Source organism: Bos javanicus, chromosome 9 (assembly GCF_032452875.1).
Source record: "Bos javanicus breed banteng chromosome 9, ARS-OSU_banteng_1.0, whole genome shotgun sequence".
NCBI lineage: Eukaryota > Metazoa > Chordata > Mammalia > Artiodactyla > Bovidae > Bos > Bos javanicus.
Window position 1 is genome coordinate 63,857,917 of NC_083876.1, and position 22,008 is coordinate 63,879,924.

Below are 22,008 nucleotides of genomic sequence, written 5' to 3' on the forward strand. Positions count from 1 at the left end.
GCAGGATAACCTCAACACTATAGATAATTTGGGTCAGGTGATTCTTTGTTGTGGGGGGCTGTTCTGTACGTTGTAAGATATTTAGCAGAGCCTTGGCCTCAAGTCACTTGATGTAAATACCATACCATAAAAAATACCTCTCTTTTATCTTCCCACAGTTGTGACAGTGAAAAATGCCTCCATATATTGCCAAATTCCCCTGGCAGTGGGTGAGATCACCCTTGGTTTCGAACAGCAGGATTAATGTATTTAACACTAAAGATTTCCGTCTTAAATAATGCCTTTCAGTTACTGCTTGCCTTTACTGTGATGTGCATACTGCATGCGGTGTTTATTGTCACTCAGTCTAAGCGCAGGTCTGCAGTTCGTAATCCATAATTCAGAAATCAAAAAGAAATAACTTGTCCTCTAGATTTGATACACCAGTTACATTTGATAACAAATCCTGACCTGAACAGACTTGAGACTTGTTTATAGTATTTATTTATGACTTATTTATTTATGGTTTATACATTTTTCTGTGGAAATACTAATATCTGATTATGGAGTACTATGTCAGACCTCATATTATTTATGTTATTATAACATGATGTATTATGCTATATAATGTATGTTGTTTATGAAATATGTACTATGTAAGTGTTGAAGGATTCTAAAAATTGTGAATTCAGAGTCATATCTTTCTGGCTCAGAATGATTTTCAGTAAGCGTCTGTGGACACGGATTTCATAATTTCCTCTGTGAATACCTCTGTAACCCATTGAGTTAGTTTCTAGACTTAAGGTTTTTTAAAAGCTTGATGTCAAGTGTGCTATTTATTGGTTGGAGTGAAGCTTTGTATAAAACTTTGTATAAAGGAGTGGGAAGCATAAGAGCAGAAAAGTGAGTTGGGACCAGGTTGACAGGGACCACAGAGGTTTAGAGGGTTTGTGTTTCCTTCTGCAGGCAGGTTAATCCGTAGCAGTTCTTTGGGTTAACAGTAACCATGCTTATGTGAGAACTTTTAGTGATAGGTTTGTGGTGGATGTTTGTCAAGTGCAGAATTGCCCCGGGGGCCTAGAGACCAGTTTCCTGTAGTTGAGTGGTGCAGCCTTTGTCTCACAGCATTTGCACTTACTGTTCACTGTCTGTAATATGTGAGCACCTGTAATCATCATCTTCACCTTTTCTTACTACTTGGTGCTTTATTCTTCGATTCTGAAATCCCCAATCTTCACAATATCTTCTGTAGCCAGTTCTATTTCATGTTGCACCTGGGGTGGTTGTCCCCAGTCAAAGAACTGGTCTGGATGTGGCACTCACTTGTGTGCTTCCCTTCTCTTTAGTTCTAAAAATTTTAATTGGAGGATAATTGCTTTACAATGTTGTGTTGGTTTCTGCCATACAATAACAGAGTCAGCCACAAGTATACATATGTCCCTTCCCTCTTGAACCTCCCTCCTACCTACCCCTCTGTCTAGGTTGTTGCAGAGTACTGTGTTTGAGCTCCCTGTGTTACACCACAGCTTTCAACTAGCTGTCTGTTTTACATATCGCAATGGACATGTTTCAGCGTTGCTTTCTCAGTTCGCCCCACGCTCTCCTCCCGCCGTGTCCACAAGTCTGTCCTCTGTGTCTGCGTCTCTGTTCCTGCCTTGCAAATAGCTTCATTAGTACCATATTTCTGGATTCCATATACATGTGTTGATATACAATACTTGTCTTTCTCTTTCTAACTTCACTCTGTATAACAGGCTCTAGGTTCATCCACTTCCCTTCTCTTCAAGATTCTGTTCCTGTCGTGCTTGTTATCCAATGCCTAGAAACAGTTGCTGTGTATGATTTGTCCAGTTTTCTAGTTGTTTATGGTGGGAAGACCAGTTATTCTGTTGAGGAAGTAGAAATCTCTCACTCCTTTGGAACTTCTGCCATCTGTCTTTTCTTACTGATATTAGTCTCTTGCACTATAAGCTTCTAGTTTATAGACTTTTTCCATTTTAAATCTTGTGATTCTGGGTAACTTTAGTGTTTGTGCAAGTAACCCATCAAATACTGTAGTTTATCTTGAGGTCACTCTTCTATAGTCTCCCACTTGGATCACCTTTTGGTGGCCTGTGTTATCACCAGAGACTGTTCTTCCTGTGAAATCTTAAAAATTAAGCCTCCCACTTGCTGACCTGTGGCTACATCTCTTATTCCGTCAGTCACACGGTACCTGCTTTTCTCTGCTTTCCTCCTATCCATTGTCCCTCTTCTGTTATCACTTACTTTCATCTGTGGTTTAGAGTCAGTCTAGCTTAGATTCCAGGCCCATCACTTTAGCGAGTCTACTGCCAGCATCCTTGACTCTCTTTGCTTGCATGTCACTCACTGAACAAAATCCAAACCTTGGATCAGTGATGCTGGTTTGTTTTATTAAGTGTTTATATCCCAGTTACTGAATGCTGCTAGAGAAAATCACACACCTGTAAACTTAACTCTTCAGCCTTAGTACTGCCCAGCAGTTCCTGAGGATACCTTTCTCTTTACTTCTCTCCAGCTGCTGCTTCAGAACTTCCCCAGTCTTCTAGAACTCCCAATCATGCCACCTTTGCCTTTTCCTCTCAAGCAGCACCTGTTTCACTTAAAGGCCATCATAATGGCTTTGAATTCTTTTTATCTAATCTGTAGATTTAACTCCATTCTCATCAACCCTTTCTTTTTCTCTAGTATTGAAGAGGAGATATCACTTTCTTTTATAATTATTTTTTTGGCTCTGAATCCCAACTACTCCTATATTCTCTGCTGCTGCTGCTGCTGCTAAGTCGCTTCAATCGTGTCCGACTCTGTGTGACCCCATATTTCTCTAGGGGAAAATAATTCTGTGTTATCTTTTCTCTCCTACCTCATTTTCTTTTTTCTTTTTCTCTCCTATTAATGTTGAAATGTGATCCGATTTTACTAAACACCTTTCCTAATTGTCTTTCTCCAGCTGACACCTTAGCCCTTTTATTTATTTATTGTTCTTCTTTCCTTTGAAAAGAGAATTATCCACATTTCTTGATTCCACTTCCCCACCAGTCTTCAATCCATTACATCCTACTAAAATTGATTTGCCTAGTTCATCAGTATCTCTCTTGTTGCTGAAACCAATGGACACTTCTCAGTCTCTTTTACTTTATTTTACCAATATTTGATTATGTTTAACTACTTCATTCTTGTTGAAATATTTTCTTCATTTCTTCTTTTTTTTTAAATCTTGACAGCCTTTATGATTTGACCCCTGTTTTTCTTCTCAACTCTCCTAATTCCTAGATTCCTTTATAGATTTCTCTGCTTCTGCTTATTTCTTAAATATGTCATGTATTCTTCATTTTTCAGTTTGCAGCTTGTCTCTGGTCATGACATTCATTCCCATGACTTCAGTGATCTTTATGCTGGTAATTCCCAAACCTTTATCCTTGGCCCATATTCTCTGCAGAGATTTAAACTACCCAAAACCTGGCTGGTTATGGAATATTTCTGCTTGGTACATCTTGAAAGTGAAAGTGAAACTCAGTCGTGTCCAACTCATTTCTACTTGGTGCGTCTTGAGAAACCTGAAAGTCAACATGTCCAAAAGGAACTGATTTTTTATTTCTCTCTTCTCCTTATATCTAATCAACTACTTAGTCCTCTTTTTTACTTTGTTTTTTTGAGGGAATTCCCTGGTGGTCCAGTGACTAGGATTCTGAGCTCTCATTGTGGAGGCCCTGGATTTGATCCCTGATTCTCCCTGGTTGGAGAACTAAAATCCCTTAAGCTGTGCAGAGAGGCCAAAAACAAACCAAAAAAATGAGGTGTCTTTTGGTCGAGCCATTTGGCTTGCAGGATCTTAGTTCCCCAACCAGGAATCAAACTCCTGCTCCCTGTAGTGAAAGTGTGGAGAACCACTGGACCACCAGGGAACTCCCCTACTTAGTCCTCTTAATTCTTCCTGGGTGTCTCAAAACAGTCAGCTTCTTTTTATCTCTAAGTCTCTACAGGCCATCCATAAATTCTCCTAGATTAACTGCTTCAGCAGCTTTCTAATTAGCTTGCTTGTTTCCAGTTTAGACCATGCTCCATATTGCTGCCAGAGTAGTTTTCTGATTATACAGTCTGATGATAGTGCTTTCCTTCTTAAAACTCTTAAAAATTCTTAAAATCTTCTTAAGTTGTTCATTGTCTCCTGGGTATTACCCAGGACTCTGGATGGTAGATGAAAGAAACTCATATCACTCTAGGTTTGGCAGAGAGGGGAATCACTGGATGCTTATGTAAGTGCAGAAAGAACTGGCGAGTAGCCAGGCCTCAGAAACTTTGAAATATTTTTTGCATCTCCCTGATTGTCCCCCTTCTCTCTGGTTTGGCTTCATTCTCTTACTATGTAGTGATTTGTGAACTGAAGAACTAGCACCAAAGTTTTAACTTTGTGTCCTTACTCACGGTTAGAGTTGTTGAGGGGCTGCGTTGTTGAGGGGCTGGTGCTTGGCAAAATTATGGTAACTGAAAACTGTGCAATGTGAGGACAGACTGTATTGCGACACCGTAACGTGACTTATTACATGACACTAGGTCGTATGGCTATGGCTTGTTTTTTTAGGCTCATCTCAAGGCCACGTCTTCCTTGGAGCCGTGCACAGATCTTACTTAGCTCACGTTGTTCTCTCAAGTTTGAATTCCCCTCATTCCTCTACCCTGTCCCCTTGTGTCGCTTTTCTCCTACTCATTCTTTAAGTTTTCCCAGAGACACAGCTTTCTCTGCAAAAAGCTTTTCTTTTTAAATTTGGGTATTCTGCCTTGGGTGCTCTCATATCATGCGTACTTTCTCTGTCATAGTATAGAACACATCATCACACTGTGTTGTATTCATTTCCTTACCTGCTACACCTAAGGGATAGTGTTTCCTATGCAAATAGACACAGTGCTGTTCCTTACTATATCCCCAGAACCTAGTACTGTGTAGGACTAAATGGGTACTCAGTACAATTTTTGTTTTGATTTAATGCAAAATAATCAGAATTTTGGTGGGGTATGAATACTACACTATCATTATAAGATATTCTGGAAAAATGTAGTATTGGCTAGTTAAACATGACAGCCTAGGTGCCAAGTTATGAAATATTGTGGATTTATACGTCTTTATACTTTAAATGAAATATACCTTTGATAGCAAACATTCTAATGTTCTTATAGTTAATAAGTATATTACAGAAAACATGACTTGAGGAATTGCATCAGCCTGATACTGTAGATGCTTAATTAAATACTCATTAAATCAAGGAAGCACAAATTAGTTTTATATGCGTTTTTGGTTCTAATAATTGTCTTTATTTATTTCTAAGGTATCTTCATGTTTTAATGATCTTCTGGTCGTTTGTTGCTGGAGTTGTCACATTTTACTGCTCATTGGGACCTGATTCTCTGTTACCAAATATATTCTTCATGATAAAATACAAACCTAAGGTAAAATTTATGTGTTCTTATTTTTAAGAGAGTCAGTATATATGATTCTATGCTGTTCGATATTCTTCTTGAAAGCATGTTAAAGCAGTGATTTCTAAAATATCTGTCTGCTATAATTTAATAATGAAAGACATCAGAACATTTTCAAAGTGAAATTTGCATATGTATATATTTTTAAAGTGTACAGTTCTCCCAGGAGGAGTTAGAAAGAGAAAATTAAAAATTCTCAGAAAATTGGGTCCATAATTTTAGTGTCCTCTAACTTCACATTAACTATGAGGACAGTAAATAAGAGGTTCCCAAAGTTGCTTATACAGTAGAATCACTTAAGGAATCTTTAAAAAAAATACAGGTTCCTGGGCTCTACCCCCGGAATTTGATTGAATAGTTCTGGGCTGCTGCTAAGTTGCTTCAGTCGTGTCCGACTCTGTGCGACCCCATAGACGGCAGCCCACCAGGCTCCCCCGTCTCTGGGATTCTCCAGGCAAGAATACTGGAGTGGGTTGCCATTTCCTTCTCCAATGTGTGAAAGTGAAAAGTGAAAGTGAAATCGCTCAGTCGTGCCCGACTCTTAGTGACCCCGTGGACTGCAGCCTACCAGGCTCCTCCATCCATGGGATTTTCCAGGCAAGAGTACTGGAGTGGGGTGCCATTGCCTTCTCCGAGTTCTGGGCTAGGACCTTGTAATTAGTACTTGTTGAAAGCTTTCCAGGTGATTCTGAGGCACAAATGCAACTCGGGAACTCGTTGTTCCACGGATGTCTGTTTGCTTCATAGAAACAAATAATCAAGCAGTTTGCTTAACCAAAATAGTTTGTTTTGTATATCTGAACTTTGATGAAGGTGGTACTGTATTGAGTCTGTCTCTGGTAGGTAAAGTCCCAAGAGTGTAGATCAGGGTTGAGTGGGATATCTTGAAGTCTTCAAGTAGCTGCAGTCCCTCATCTCAGGTTGATTGATATTTCTGCTCAGAGGAAACACAGCTGTAAGTGGTGCCCCGTATTTGGTCAGGAAACTTACTAGTTATAGCATATGTTCTCCTTCATTGATTAAAGGTTTGGAGAAATAGAAAATAGTTTTTTCTTATACTTTTGCAGCAGAGTATCATTTTCAAATATAGATTGAAATTTTTTTTTAATAAGTGAGCATAGCAGTTGACTTTAATTTTAAGCTTGGGAATTCGGCTTAAAAAGCATTTCATTTGGTATTTTTCTCCTATTGGCAGTTTGGTATAGCAAGAATTATTTATTGTAAAGAATAGTTTCAGTGTTAAAGCAGACAGTAATAAAAAAAAATCATGTCCTTTGAATTCATACACTGATTAACAAATTTTTGAAAAGTTGATTCTCTTTAGTAAATATGATGTGTAATGTAAAGACAAATCTCCCCACTTCCCTTTTTTAGCAATTAGGACTTCAGGAATTGTTTCCTCAAGGTCGTAGCTGTGCTGTTTGTGGTAAGGTGAAATGTAAGCGACATAGGTAAGTTAAACACTTAATTTGTTGATCCTTTCCATTAAGTTTTGGGTTTCAAGCAATTTAACTGTATGATTTTCTTTAGGCCTTCCTTGCTACTTGAGAACTACCAGCCATGGCTAGACCTGAAAATTTCTTCTAAGGTTGATGCGTCTCTTTCAGAGGTAACTGATTTAATTAATATTGCTGTGTATACCCAAGCAAAAAATGTTAAATACTTACGGGAAAGGGAATCATGGAGCATTTTAATAAATGCCACCTAATTGAGTCTTGGTTAGATAGTTGATTGTTACACAACTTGAATTGTAGGCCATAAGTGTTTTTTGATTCCATATCTAATAAAAATGGACATTTTAGCCAAAGAAAATGGTTTTACCTAGTTACTGTTTATCTCTTTAAGAAATAGTCATTTTTTATAATATGGCAGTAGAAATAACCAGAATAGAACAGAGAACAGGATACATTTCACTGTTTCTGCATAATATAGGAATAGGAAGTATGATCTCTTGTCTTTGTGGCAGTCACATTTTATATGTATCTTTTTGGTAACATACCATGTTTTAGTTATTTCTTTGAGAGACTTGTTTTCTCCATCCATCTGAGAAAGCTGTCAAGTTCTTGAAGGCAGGGAATGGATCTCATTTGTCCCCAACACCAAGTGCAGGGGCCAGATGTATTGCTGGTATCTGATAGATACTTACTGAATTAAACTAAATGCCGATTAGTTGAAGAGTAGCATTAAACATCTGAATCCTGCCTAATTGTCACTTTCCCCACTTTGAATCCTTCCCTGGCGACTCTTGCGACCCCATGGACTGTAGCCTGCCAGGCTCCTCTGTCTATAGGATTCTCCAGGCAAGAATACTGGAGTGGGTTGCCATTTCCTTCTCCAAAGTATGCTGCATAAATGCTAAATTATTGGCATTTTCCTTTTTCCATTTCTTCTCTAAGCTCTTTTTCATCCTCCAGATTCCTGGATTGAAGACTGTGCTTTCCAATATGGTAGCAACTAGCTACATGTGGCTGTTAATAAATACTTGAAATATATTAGTCCTAATTGAGATGTGCTGTATATGTAAAATATGTACTGGGTTTTGAGAACTTCTTAAGGAAAAAGAAATGTAAAATATCCTATTATATATTTTACATTGATTATATGTTAAAATGGTAATATTTTGGGTATATTGGGTTAAATAAGATAGATCATAAAATTAACTTCACCTATTTTTATTTTTCTTTAAATGTAGTTAATAGAAAATTTGAAATTATATATGTGGCTGACATATTTCTATTTGAGAGTGCTGATTTGAGGTCTTTTGAAGACAAGACTTCTAGGGGAATGGTGATTGTAGTCGTTTGACACTTTATTTCTTTGTAAAAACTTTGACACTTTATTTCTTACGTAATTTTTTGACCTAGTGCCTGGCACTTATTGGTGTTGAGTAAATATTAGCTCTAATATTTAAAAACCATTTTCTGAGGTCTTGCTATAGACAGGAATTAGACTACATCCCAGGAATAAAAAGAAATAAAATATGCTTCTTTTCTTCTGGGAACTTTGGTCTAGGAGGGGAGGTAGGCATATAAACAGACATGCACAGTGGAATGTAATGCAGTCAGTTCTGGAAGAAACATACAAGGTATGTCACTAGTACAGAGGAAGAAGTGCAGAACTATAGAGAGGGGCAGTCAGAAAGTATGACTACATGTTTGCAAGCCTGATAGTGAAAGGGAAAGGGTGTTCCAGTGTGTTAAAAGAGTTTTTGGAAGGAAAGAGAGGCTTTGAAACTGGGTGGACAGTTCCGTAAGCTGGAGGGTGAAATATGAAGGAGAATGTGGGCAACGAAGAGACCATACTCTAGTAGCTAGTGTTTGTCAGTCACTTACTATATAGCTTCCCCTGGTGGTTCAGATGGTAAAGAATCTGCCTGCAGTGCAGGAGACCCAGGTTCGATCCCTGGGTAGGGAAGATCCCCTGGAGCAGAAAATGGCAACCTACTCCAGTATTCTTGCCTGAAGAATTCCATGGACAGGGGACCCTGGCAGGCTACAGTCCATGGAGTCGCAGAGTCTGACACGACTGAGCAATTAACACTTTCGATACTTACTATATAGTAGATATTGTGCTAATCACTGTACTTGTATTCATGTAACCTATGAAGTAGGTGCTATTTTTGATGGTTTTACCAAACCTAGGGTTTAGAGCATTTTAATAATTTTCTCAAGTATCATAGCTGGCTGGTAGCAGAACTCAATCTAAAATGCAGGACTGCTTTAGTTCATAACCAATTTTTATATGGCCCTTTGGAAATCAGATCATCAAAAGACTTAAAAGGCAATGCTGAAGATGTTTAATTGATCATAGATGTCGGTGATTTTCAAATTGTGTAACTTTAGTTTCCAGATGTGACTCACAGGATGTTCAGTTCGGTTCAGTTCAGTTGCTTAGTCGTGTCTGACTCTTTGTGACCCCATGGCTTTGTGACGCCATGGACTGCAGCATGCCAGACTTCCCTGTCCATCACCAACTCTCAGAGCTTGCTCAAACCCATGTCCGTCGAGTTGGTGATGCCATCCAACCATCTTGTCTTCTGTTGTCCCCTTCTCTTCCTGCCTTCAGTCTTTCCCAACATCAGGGTCTTTTCCATTGAGTCAGTTCTTCACATCAGGTGGCCAAAGTAATTGAGTTTCAGCTTCAGCATGAGTCCTTCCAATGAATGTTCAGGACTGATTTCCTTTAGGATGGACTAGTTGAATCTCCTTGCAGTCCAAGGGATTCTCAAGAGTCTTCTCCAACACCACAGTTCAAAAGCATTAATTCTCTACAGGATGTAGTGGGAGGTGAAAAGGAAGTAGAAGGTCGTAGCTGCTGGCATGTAGCTTTCTCTTGCCTTTTCAGAATCAGTGCAGCTCCACCTTTCTTACTTTGATTTGTGGTTTGTTATATTGACGGTTTCATGCAGGTGAGTGATGTGGTCAAATGCATATTTTAGATCACTTTGGCAATTTTATGGAGAATGGAAGGGAGCTAACTTGGAAGGAGGGAGACTGATTTAGAGGCTATATATAGGGGTGAGAAGAGGTAGAAAAGAGCTACCTAGATGTAAAATCAGTAGGACTTCTGGTTGGATTTGGGGAATCATGTAAGATGAAATGTTTAATGGTAAGCTTTCCAGTCTCCTCCTGTGTCCTAATCCTGTCTCTGTGTATCTTATTTTTCCAGCTGATATCACTGATGCTTAGTTTTTGTAATAAAAAATCCAAATCTTGTTGCCTGAGTATGTAGAGAGTCCACAGTTTGCATTACTGGGCCAGAGAAGATACATAGTCAGATTAGATATGTTGTTTCATTACCTCCCTAGTGCTTTTTAAAATTAATGCCCACTGCTGCAAGTCCTTTTAAAAATTATACTGTTCCACCCAGCCTCAAGAAATGGAAGGTTTAACACCAAGGATTTCTTTTGTTTTATAACTTTTTTAGATATAACTTAAAGTTTTCACAAAGCTGAGCATATTCATATACCGGCACTCAGATCAAGAAACAAAAACATCATTAGACCCAGAAGTCCTGCTCATACTCCCTCCTAGTCCCTATCCTCCCTTGAAAGTTAATCACTGACTCCTTAGTTCCCCGACCAGAGATCGAACTTGTGCCCCTGCATTGGGTGTACGGAATCTTAACCACTGGACCACCAGAACCAGGGAAGTCCCCTAAGTCTTATATATTTGTTTTTTCATTTTATCCTGGGATTACTGACTTACAGAGGGCATTAGGAATGCAAAAGACCAGCCTGTTATTTTCTTTCTTTGCATAGAATTTTTTTGGTTCAGTGAATCTTCAGAGTCAGGAACAATTTAGATTAAAAATTTTTTTTTTAATTATGGACATATTTTAAAGTGTGTGTGTCATTGTGATAGTAATTTTTCTTTTTAATGAAGTTTTACTGTTTTCAGAGTGTTTTCCCATATGTCCCTTTTCATCATCAAAGCCATATGAAGTCGGCATAGACATTTTGTCATGCAGAAGTATGACACTGGGTGTCAATATTTGGGATACTAAGCTTAGTTTTTGTTATATATTTCTTAGTATTAGAGTTTATTTTCCCAGAATTAATTAACTTGATTTTTCTTAAAAAATAATTTTTATTCAGGTTCTTGAATTAGTGTTGGAAAACTTTGTCTACCCCTGGTACAGGTAAGTTCTTTCTATAAGACCTTTTTTCTGTAGTATAGTGAATTCCATTAAGTATGCTAATGATACATTTTTAGTATAGGTGGTAATTTCTCAGTGTTGGCACTATTGACATTTTTGGCCACATAATTCTTTGTTATGGGAACCTATACTGTGCATTATAGGGTGTTTAACGTACCCCTGACTTTTTCCCAGTGAATGCTGGTGGCACTCCTTGTTTTCCTTGGTTGTGATCACCAAAAATGTCTTCAGAGATTGCCAGAGTTACCTGGGAGGCACAGTGGTCACTTAAGAACCACTGATTGTAGGTAATCAATTAACAATTTAGTGATAGGAAAGAGGAAAAAACCCTAGGCTACTTTTTGAAAGAACAGTAACTTGTACAGTTTCTTATGACCCCTAATTGTAGTGATTTACTATTTTGTATGCACCTTTTACACTTGAACTAATTGTACGTTTAGAGAAAAAATTTTTATTCAGGTATTTCATTAAACTGAAAGTTAATTTCAGTAGACTTCCTGGAAAATTAATGTTTTGTTCCAAAGTAGCTTTGTTTTTGGTATCTGATGCCTATGTAAAAATCCCCTATGCTCAATGGAATATGGAAAATGCTCTAGATCTGTGGGAAAAAAAAAGTCTGATTTGACAATCAGAAATCATTTAATAAAACACATACTCCCTTACAGAAGCATCGTGTACTTAGTTATATATTTGAACACTTAACACCTATATGACTTATACTATTTAATTATATCTCCCCTAATGTTCAGTATATTTTGAATTTCCTAATTTAAAAATGCAATAGGCGGCTCGGTTTCCAGTGGCTAGGACTCAGTGCTTTAACTGCCATGGGCCTGGGTTCAGTCCCTGGTCGGGAACTGATTCCACAAGCTGAGTAATGTGGCTGGGGGAGGTGGGGAGGGCGGTGGGGGGGGGGGGAAATGCTATGGCAGAAAGTGAAGAGGAACTCAAAAGCCTCTTGATGAAAGTGAAAGTGGAGAGTGAAAAAGTTGGCTTAAAGCTCAACATTCAGAAAACGAAGATCATGGCATCTGGTCCCATCACTTCATGGGAAATATATGGGGAAACAGTGGAAAGAGGGTCAGACTTTATTTTTTTGGGTTCCAAAATCACTGCAGATGGTGACTGCAACCATGAAATTAAAAGACGCTTACTCCTTGAAAGGAAAGTTATGACCAACCTAGATAGCATATTCAAAAGCAGAGACATTACTTTGCCAACAAAGGTCTGTCTAGTCAAGGCTATGGTTTTTCCAGTGGTCATGTAGGGATGTGAGAGTTGGACTGTGAAGAAGGCTGAGCGCTGAAGAATTGATGCTTTTGAACTGTGGTGTTGGAGAAGACTCTTGAGAGTCCCTTGGGCTGCAAGGAGATCCAATCAGTCCATTCTGAAGGAGATCAGCCCTGGGATTTCTTTGGAAGAAATGATGCTAAAGCTGAAACTCCAGTACTTTGGCCACCTCATGCGAAGAGTTGACTCATTGGAAAAGAGTCTGATGCTGGGAGGGATTGGGGGCAAGACGAGAAGGGGACAACAGAGGATGAGATGGCTGGATGGCATCACTGACTCGATGGACGTGAGTCTGAGTGAACTCCGGGAGTTGGTGATGGACAGGGAGGCGTGGCGTGCTGCGATTCATGGGGTCGAAAAGAGGCGGACACGACTGAGCGACTGATCTGATCTGATCTGATAGTGGATTAAAACAAATTTAATACTCATTTAATATGTTATTTTTGCCTGTATAGCTTATATACAATTTTTACACTGGCATCTGTCTTAAACATAGGGCATTTGTCATTTAAGTAAATTGATTGTGAGGCCTTTTATAAAATAATCCTGTTGTGAAACTCCCCCACTGCCACCCCATCCCCACCCTGCCCCCAAATTATAACTTCTCAGACATAAAATCTGGCTGTATTTTTTAGTGTGTATCCTATATAGCTATTGATGCTATGATATTCCCTTCCTTGGAGTTAATAGTGGGAACCATGATTGATACAAAATTATCTTCTTTATGCTACCAAGGGACTTAACAGCATCATCTTCTAGTTCAGAAAATTATGATTATACATACCTTTCTTTCTTGCCTTTGATTAGGAAAGTATCCTAATTCTTCTAGGGACCTCAAAGCTATAGGAAAACTCAGGAAAAGGTTGTCAAAATTTCTGTTTAAAAACATTTTGAGTTTCAATTTATTTTCTTTTTCAAAGAAAACACACACTTTTTTTTCTTACTTTTAGAATTAGTTTATATTATTAATCTATAAATATTTAATTGAACTTTTGTATGTAATTGTGTTTCTTTTCAAAATTATTGTTTTTTAAATATTTCTTTGATGATGTTTAGAAAATGATCTTAAAAATCTTAAACATGTGACTATGTACACATGAATGTCTACAGGAAAATCTATACAATAATTTAGTTAACGACAATTATGTCGGTACTAGAATTACGGGAGATTTTAATTTTCTTCTTTGTTCTTTTGTTCCATAATATAATGCATTGTTTGTTAAAAAATAGCATAAGTAAATGGAAAAAGAGTCAGTTCTAGACTTCTCTTGGTTTCTAGAAAGGGAAGTTGTGTATTTCTTTGAACTTCTAAATGCTTGTTTTCTTTTTAATTAAAGGGATGTAACAGATGATGAGTCCTTTGTTGATGAACTGAGAATTATATTACGGTTTTTTGCATCTGTCTTAATTCGAAGGATTCACAAGGTGTGTATTTATAATGAGAAATTTGGGAATTTCTATCCTATATGTTGGAGAAGGAAATGGCAACCCACTCCAGTATTCTTACCTGGAGAATCCCATGCACAGAAGAACCATGGGGTGGCAAAGAATTGTACATGACTGAAGCAACTTAGCATGCATACTATATGTATTTGTTTTGTTCTTCACCTTTAATTTTTTTAGATTAAGAGATAAATGGATTGCTATTGATTAATTGATCAATTTTGCTTTCTTTAATGTTTGGATGTCTTGGTTTTTAGAAATTATAGATAAAAAGACAACTGTAGAAAAAAAGTCATGTTCTTGTTAGATGAATTTACTGAATACATGGTAATGATTATGATGTTTTAAAAAAATTTCAAGCCATATTTTAAGGTTTTGTGTGTGTATATGTATATACACACACACACACACACACACACACATATATATACACTTAACTTTGTTGGCTATAGACACAAATACTTGTCTACTGCTTTGTCAGTTCTATATATTGAACATAATGATAATAAATTAGTGATCTCTATCTCTGCCAGTAATAAAGGCAAATTCTTGTTAAATGTTGCTATACCTATTTGAGAAATGAGCAATAAAATCAACCACTATAGCAAACATATGCAAAAAATTATGAATAAGTACTTCACAAAAGAAAAATATAAAAGTGCTAATTAATATTTGAAAATATGTTGTCTTTTTGATGAGATACCATTCTTTTGTCTCTCAGGTTGGTAAAGAAAAAAGTGATAGTATTTAGCAGTGGTGATTGTAGAGAAACAGGCAAAGCAAGTACACGTTCAAATTGATATAACTCTTACCCTGGAAGGGGGTTTGGTAATCTTTATTGAAAGACATAAAAATGTCTGTACTCTCAAATATAATTCCATTTTTTTAGTATATTTTAAAGAAATAGAGTGGAAACATGTATATTCAAAGATTCATTGTAGTATACCTTATAATAAGGAAGACTGAAAAGGAAAACTGATGTCCAATGACAAGATTGTTGGTTGGTTGAATATAGTACATGTTAACTATGAAATCCTTTCTATAGTTTTTATGATTACTTGCTTTCATTAAGCATAATGTTTGTGATTGTTTGTTTTCACTTTGCATAATATTTTTGAGGTCTATTCATGTTGTCCTGTTGTACCTGTATCAGTACTTATTCTTTTTTATGTCTGAATAGTATTCCATTGTATGGATACACCACATTTTGTTTGTCCATCTGTCAGTCAGTGGACATTTGGAATGTTTCCACCTTTTGGCTATTGTGAATAATGCCACCATAGGGTTTGTGTACAAGTTTTTTGTGGAGAGAATGTGTATGGAATATTTATTTTCGTTTCTCTTGATTTTACCTTCAAATGTAATTACTGGGTCAAATGGTTTATGTTTAAACCATTTTTTTGAGGAACTGTCAAAAGACTGTTTTCCTAAGTGCACCATTTTCCATTGCTACTAGCAGTGTATGAGTGTCTTGATTTCTCCACATCCTTGCCATAACTAATTATTGTTTCACTTTTTGATTCTAACCATACTAATGGACGTGAAGTCGTATCTCACTGTGGCATTGATTTGCTTTTCCCTGTGGCTGATGGGGCTTCCATGATAGCTCAATTGGTAAAGAATCCACCTGCAATGCAGGAGACTCCCGTTCAATTCCTGGGTTGGGAAAATCCCTTGGAGAAGAGATAGGCTACCCACTCCAGTATTCTTGGGCTTCCTTTGTGGCTCAGCTGGTAAAAACTCTGCCTGCAATGTGGGAGACCTGGATTCGATCCCTGGGTTTGGAAGATCCCCTGGAGAAGGGAAAGGTTACCCACTCCAGTATTCTGGCCTGGAGAATTCCATGGACTGTCTAGTCCATGGGGTCGCATTGAGTCAGACATGACTGAGCGACTTTCACTTCACTTCATGGCTGATGATGTTGAGCATCTTCTTAGATGCTTATTGGCCATTTGTATATCTTTTTTTGGGAAAGAAATGTGTATTCAGATTTTTTGTCCATGTTTTAAACTGAGTTATTTGTCTTTTAATTACTGAGATGTAAGAGTTTATTATCTATTCTGGATATATTTCCTTCATCAGATATATGATTTCCAAATATTTTTTCCACTTTCTGGGTTTTTATGCTATATATTTTTTCTTTTCATTTTATCTGCATACTGTCCTGGAAGATAAGTGGGTCTTTATCATACTCATTTTGTAGAAAGTTAGTAATATTCTTTGTCAGAGTGTCAGAGGTAATTGATGGGCAGAGGATTAGGCCTGGGTCATGTTATTCCTAGTACAGTGTTCTATCCTTGGTAACATTGCCTGAATAATGTAACTTGGGGGTTTGGGGATAATGAAAATCATTTAAGGTCCACAGTGTTTTTTTTTAAATCGAAGTTTAGTGATAAACTCATTGTTTTATTCGTTTTGACTTTGACCTGAAGTCTCTAAAATAGAACTTGCAAGTGAAAATTTTCATGTGTGTTCTCAGAAGATGAGATTTTACAAAATATTTGAAAACAAAGACATCTTGTTTATTTGACAAATAATGGAACTAATTTATAATCACTAAGTACCAAGAGGGCAGGAGTAAATGAAGAGTAATGTTATTTTACAAAAAGGAATATTGCTAGCAGAAACATAGCCCCTTTTTGAACATGTTTGATATTCATAGCTGAAAGATACCTGTAAACTGCTCTGGGTTTTACTAGTAAATCACTAATATTGGGGGCTTATGAGTCATTACACTTAACAAATTTATCAGGCTGTAATGTTTTCCCTCTTCCTTAATGAGGAATTTAAAAAGGATTGGAAAGTTAACACAAAATAACACTGTTGGGATACAATTTTCTCATGCCTTTGATAAAGGGAGAATGTAATGTGTTGAGCTTTGTAATGGCTGATAACCCTGTTGAAGTCTAATAAACATGCTTTTTGGTGATTTACTGAATTCACAAGGCTTTTTTTTTTCTTAAGTTATTTTATTTTCTGTCTCTTTCATGTGTATTCATGTATGCTTCTAATTCTCTCTTACTAACCTACCCTAGTCACTACAGTTTCCAATCTTTAAGTTGAAAATTGTCTGTGGGGAAAAATGAAACTTAGTATTATTCCAAAATAGAATGCTGCCATATATCTTGAAACCAGGATTTGTCTTATAATCTGAATGAAAAGTTTATTTTCAAGCAGCCTTAGTTAACACAAATTTATAACCTCAAAGGAATGATAAGCTGCTTGACGTTTTTTTTCTTGAATACATTTAGAACAAATACATTAAAGAAATAAGTCAAGAATAAAGACACTAATTTCATGAGAAAAATTTAGTGTATAAGGTATGTTTTCATTATCGTGGTAGTAAAACTGTCTGAAGTTATAATCAATATGGTCTAAGACTGTATAGTGCTTTTAAATTATATTTTTGAAAGATTCCTAATACAACTAATTTTTTTTTAATTTTTAATTGAAGGATAATTGCTTTACACTATTGTGTTGATTTCTGCCAAACATCAACATGAATCAGCCCTAGGTATACGTGTGTCCCCTTCCTCTTGATATCCCATCCATATCCACCCTTCTAGGTTGTTGCAGAGCCCCGGTTTGAGTTCCCTGAGTCATATAGCAAATTCCCATTGGCTATCTAATTCACATATGGAAGTGGATATGTTCGGAGAAGGAAATGGCAACCCACTCCAGTGTTCTTGTCTAGAGAATCCTGTGGACATAGGAGCCTGGTGGGCTGCTGTCCATAGGGTCGCACAGTCAGACATGACTGAAGTGACTTAGCAGCAGCAGCAGCAGTGTATATGTTTCCATGTTACTCTGTCCATCTGCCCCACCCTCTCCTTTCTTCCCCAGACCATAAGTCTTTCTCCATGTCTGTGTCTCCATTGCTGCCCTGCAAACAGGTTCAGCAGTACTCTTTCTAATTCCATATATATGTGTTAATACATGATATTTGTTTTTCTCTTTCTGACTTACTTCATTCAATACAGCTAATTTTTAAGATCTTATGTTCCAATGTCTTAAATACAGTGTTCCTGCCATTATAACTTAGAGATAAATTATTTTAAAAGTTTTTATTTTAATGTTGAATTTTTCTAGGTGGATATTCCATCTATTATCACCAAGAAACTATTAAAAGCAGCAATGAAGCATATAGAAGTGATTGTTAAAGCCAGTCAGAAAGGTAATACAATTTCCTGCTCCGAAATTTGAGTGATTTTGTTTTTATATGGCAACTTTCATCCTAAATATCTGAATACTGATAAATTAAGTGATATATTCATAAATGCTGTGAGAGTTTTGTTTCAACTGAAATCCTTTTCAGTAATTTATTAATAATACAAGTGATTGTGTGAACTCAAGAATCTATGAAAATTAAAGTACAATCATTAATTGTTAGATATATTATTGATGAACCTTATCCTTTTTTTTTTTTTTTTTGAATGGATCCTTTGCCCTCGTTACTTCCTCTGTGGTATCTCTCACATGTCTTCTCTCCTTTTTCCTTAATGATTTCAATTTGACCTAGCTTATCCTGTACACTGTTACTATGTTAATTTCACAATACCACAATCCTGTTACCTCCCTACTTTAAAAAAAAAGTAGTGACTGCTTGTAGAGTCAAAACTGTCTTATATTTAAATCCTTTCCTATGTAGTTAAGTTGTTTGATCTTGTCCTTCAATATGTATTATACTTTAGCCAGGATGACCTCTTCTCAGTTTCTCACATACGTCCTGGGCTTTATACTGTCATGATGTATAAGTAATATATATTCATCAAATGTTTGCTGATTGAACAAATGAAATCTTCCTTTGGGGCTTTTCTTACTCTTAGATCAAGCTGAAATATACTTTTTAAGCAAAATTACTTATATGCTCTATATTTAGTTCTTTGTGAGACTGGTAATTACCATGTGTGGTATTCCTCTTCTGGAAATTACCAGTAAGTATTAGCAGTCCAAAACCTCTCAGTAGTCTTGCAGCAAAGATATAGCTTTAACTTTGTATAACCTGGAACATCCTAGACTCATTTGAGCGTGGAACCAATTTTCCCTTCTCATAACATCAATTCATATAATCACAATATATTTGAGGAAATTGTGTTCTAGGTAGAGTGGAAGTTAAATTATTAGTTTATTTGTCATTTGGTATAAATCATTCCTCAGGTACAAGAACCAGTTCAGATTGCATGTTTAAACTCTTGTGTTTTTGTCTTATATAACAATTAAGAAGTTTTAGCTTCAATGTAGTTTAAAAGTAGAAAAGTTTAAATATGTGTAATTTAAATGTTAAACAAAAAAAAAAATTAACTTTTAAAATTGTTGTCCTGTCACTGGCAAAATCATACCAGAAAATTGTAGCCATTCCATTAAGGCTACTTTACTGTCAGAAAAAAATATGGAAAATGTGTTTTTTTAATTAGTAAATTTTAGTTTTTAGAGTAGTTTTAAGTTTATAGAAAAATTGAGCAGATATTTTGGAGATTCCCGTATATTTCCCCCCTTCCCAATTGTTAACGCCTTGCCTTGGTTGGTACATTTGTTACAGTTGATATGCCAGTATTGATACATTATTAATCAACTCCATAGTTTTCATTAGGGTTTTACTCTTCTTGTACATTCTGTGGATTTTGACAAATGCTTAATGCCATGTATTTATCATCACAGTATCATACTGAGTGTTTCACTGCCCCCATAGCCCCTGTGTTTCACCTGTTTATCCCTCTCTCTTTCCTTCAGGAACTCCTGACTACCACTGATCTTTTTACTCTTTCTACAGTTTTTCCAAATGTCATAATGTCATAAATTCCATAAATGGAATCATACTGTAGCCTTTCCAGACTGCTTTCTTTCATTTAGAATTATGCATTTAAGGGTTCTCCATGTCTTCTGTGGCTGGATAACTGATTTCTTTTTAGTGCTCAATTACATTCTGTTGTCTAGATGTACTACAGTTATCCATTCACTTTTTCAAGGACATCTTGGTCACTTGTTTGCAAGTTTTTGTGTGGGAAAATTATTTTTAATATGGTCTTAATTTTGTTATAAAGACAAACACTTTGAACTCAGGATATGAATAAATTGACTCATCTTTTTACTTTTAGTTGAATCAATCAGTTTAATAAAATCTCCAAGTTGTTTTGTTTCTGAGAGTGCTGAAATTTATCCTTGAGTCTTTGCAAGAGAAGGGTTGCTAGTTTGCTACCACTATTCATATAAAAAATGGTCCTCAATTACAAAATCAACATAAAATGCTAGATTGGATTCATTAATGACATTGTATTAGTAATTAATGAAGTCCATAAAATTAAAAGACTTAAGTATTAGGAGGATTCCAGTTTGTCCAAAGGTTCTGGTGTTCTAAATGTTATAACGGTGAATTAGACTTGTAAGAAGATTTTCAGGGTTTTGATTTTTCTTCTCTTTCATGCATGCATTTGTTTTCTAAATATTTTTGGCTACACAATTTTGTATACTCAGGAAGTACTTAAAGGTTAACCTCCTTTATCCATATACATTTTTACTCTCTTGGTGTTCTCTCCTTATCTGCTTCTTGAGAGTAGGAATTACAAAGAGGTTTTCTATGTAATTACTTCTGTCATCCTTAGACACATTGAAAATATATACATTAGAAGCCTTGGTTTAATTTAAATTCAGTAGTAGTTGAAGGGCTTTATTATATCAGTCTTTGATCCTAAAGAAATCTTTTTGTCATGGATTCTGAAAATTTCCTTTCATGGTCTGAAAACTGTCCATTGATTAGGTAGGAGGTATACTGGTGATTAGTGGGGTTTAATTCATACCCTGTTTTTCAACATCTGTATTTTGCTTGTACTTGTATTAAGGTTCTCTTCCTCCATATGTTTTTATCTTCTGCCTGATTTTTAAATTCTTTCATTAGCTAAGACTACAAAAATCTCACATCTGAGTAGAGTCCAGTCTAGTGATTCAATTTATATATTATATATAAATGCTTAATCACATCAAATATTATAATTACTGGTGCATTTTACATGGAATCTTTTCAATGTCATCTATTTAATAACTGTTTACTGAGGGGGAAACTGAGGTTCAAAGGGATTATATTATTTAAGATCATCAGTTAATAAGTAGAACTGGAGTTTAGCATAGCTTAGTCTTCTTATTTTAAATTCCTGTTTATGATATAAATTTTTAAAAGACCTGTACCCTGAATACTTGGGGCAGAATGCTTGGTAAACAACTGTATAATTATCAAATAAAATGCTTGAACATGGTTTGTATGAAAACCACATCCATCTTTGTCAGTCCTGCTTTTGTACCTCTGGTGCGGATAACATTCGTTTACATTCTTAGTTCTCACACCTTTGGAATGTATATATTGGCTTTTTTTTTTTGGTGAATGTGCTTGCATTCTCTCAATAAAAATAGAAGTAAATAGTATAAAGTAAATGCCATTGAATTAGAGTTAAGATTCCCTTCACAGACTTCATGATTTTAAAACTTGGCCCGGAGTGCAGATAGGGGAAAACATGACTTCTTTTTCTCCTACTCTTTTGACGTCTGTAGAAAAGGATTGGCAATACTATTATTCTTAAGTTTTGAAGTATTAGTTTAGTGCTCGGCCTTTAAGAAAACCTTTTGTTCGTGTAACTTTTATCATCAGTTAACATAGTAGGTAATCTAACTTCATGGACTTCCACTGTATACAGCTGTATACCTTTTCTGTCCTATACTATGGGCAGAAGATGCAGAACTTAACCAAGGAAGCCTGTTTCTGTACTATAATTAGTTTGAAGGGTTACCTGATTGATTTTGATGTGCAAGAAGAAATAATAGAGAGCTTTAAGAAGGATTTTTTAATACTTGCAGAGGATGAATAAGATGTAATGTTTGTTAACAAAAGCTTTGTGTGTGCTGGAAGATGTTTCATTTAGTTTTTTCCATTTAAAAATTTTGCTTTTAATATAATTTGTAATGACCTGGGTTTAAAATTTTGTTCACCAAGGGTGAAAGGGCTTTTTTATCAATTCATTTTGAATAAATTAAAAACTTCCAGCAAAGAGGAAAATTACCTTCTTTACACTCTTTTTTTTTGGAAAAGTTTACCAGTAGAATACATACTGGGAAGAAAGAAAGGTTAAAAAAGGAATGGCTGTGTTAAATTATTTT

General features: G+C 36.1%; 1 protein-coding gene across 5 annotated transcripts in view; it reads left to right on the top strand.

The window, feature by feature from the left end:
* Positions 1-22,008, top strand: part of SNX14 (sorting nexin 14) — an 84,249-nt gene that overhangs the window by 13,040 nt on the left and 49,201 nt on the right. For all 5 annotated transcript variants that reach the window (XM_061427891.1, XM_061427894.1, XM_061427892.1 and 2 more), the window contains exons 2-7: positions 5,325-5,445; positions 6,850-6,926; positions 7,006-7,084; positions 11,072-11,115; positions 13,761-13,848; positions 17,956-18,040. In XM_061427891.1, coding sequence (XP_061283875.1) covers positions 5,325-5,445; positions 6,850-6,926; positions 7,006-7,084; positions 11,072-11,115; positions 13,761-13,848; positions 17,956-18,040 — 494 coding nt within the window. The remainder of the gene's footprint in view (positions 1-5,324; positions 5,446-6,849; positions 6,927-7,005; positions 7,085-11,071; positions 11,116-13,760; positions 13,849-17,955; positions 18,041-22,008) is intronic.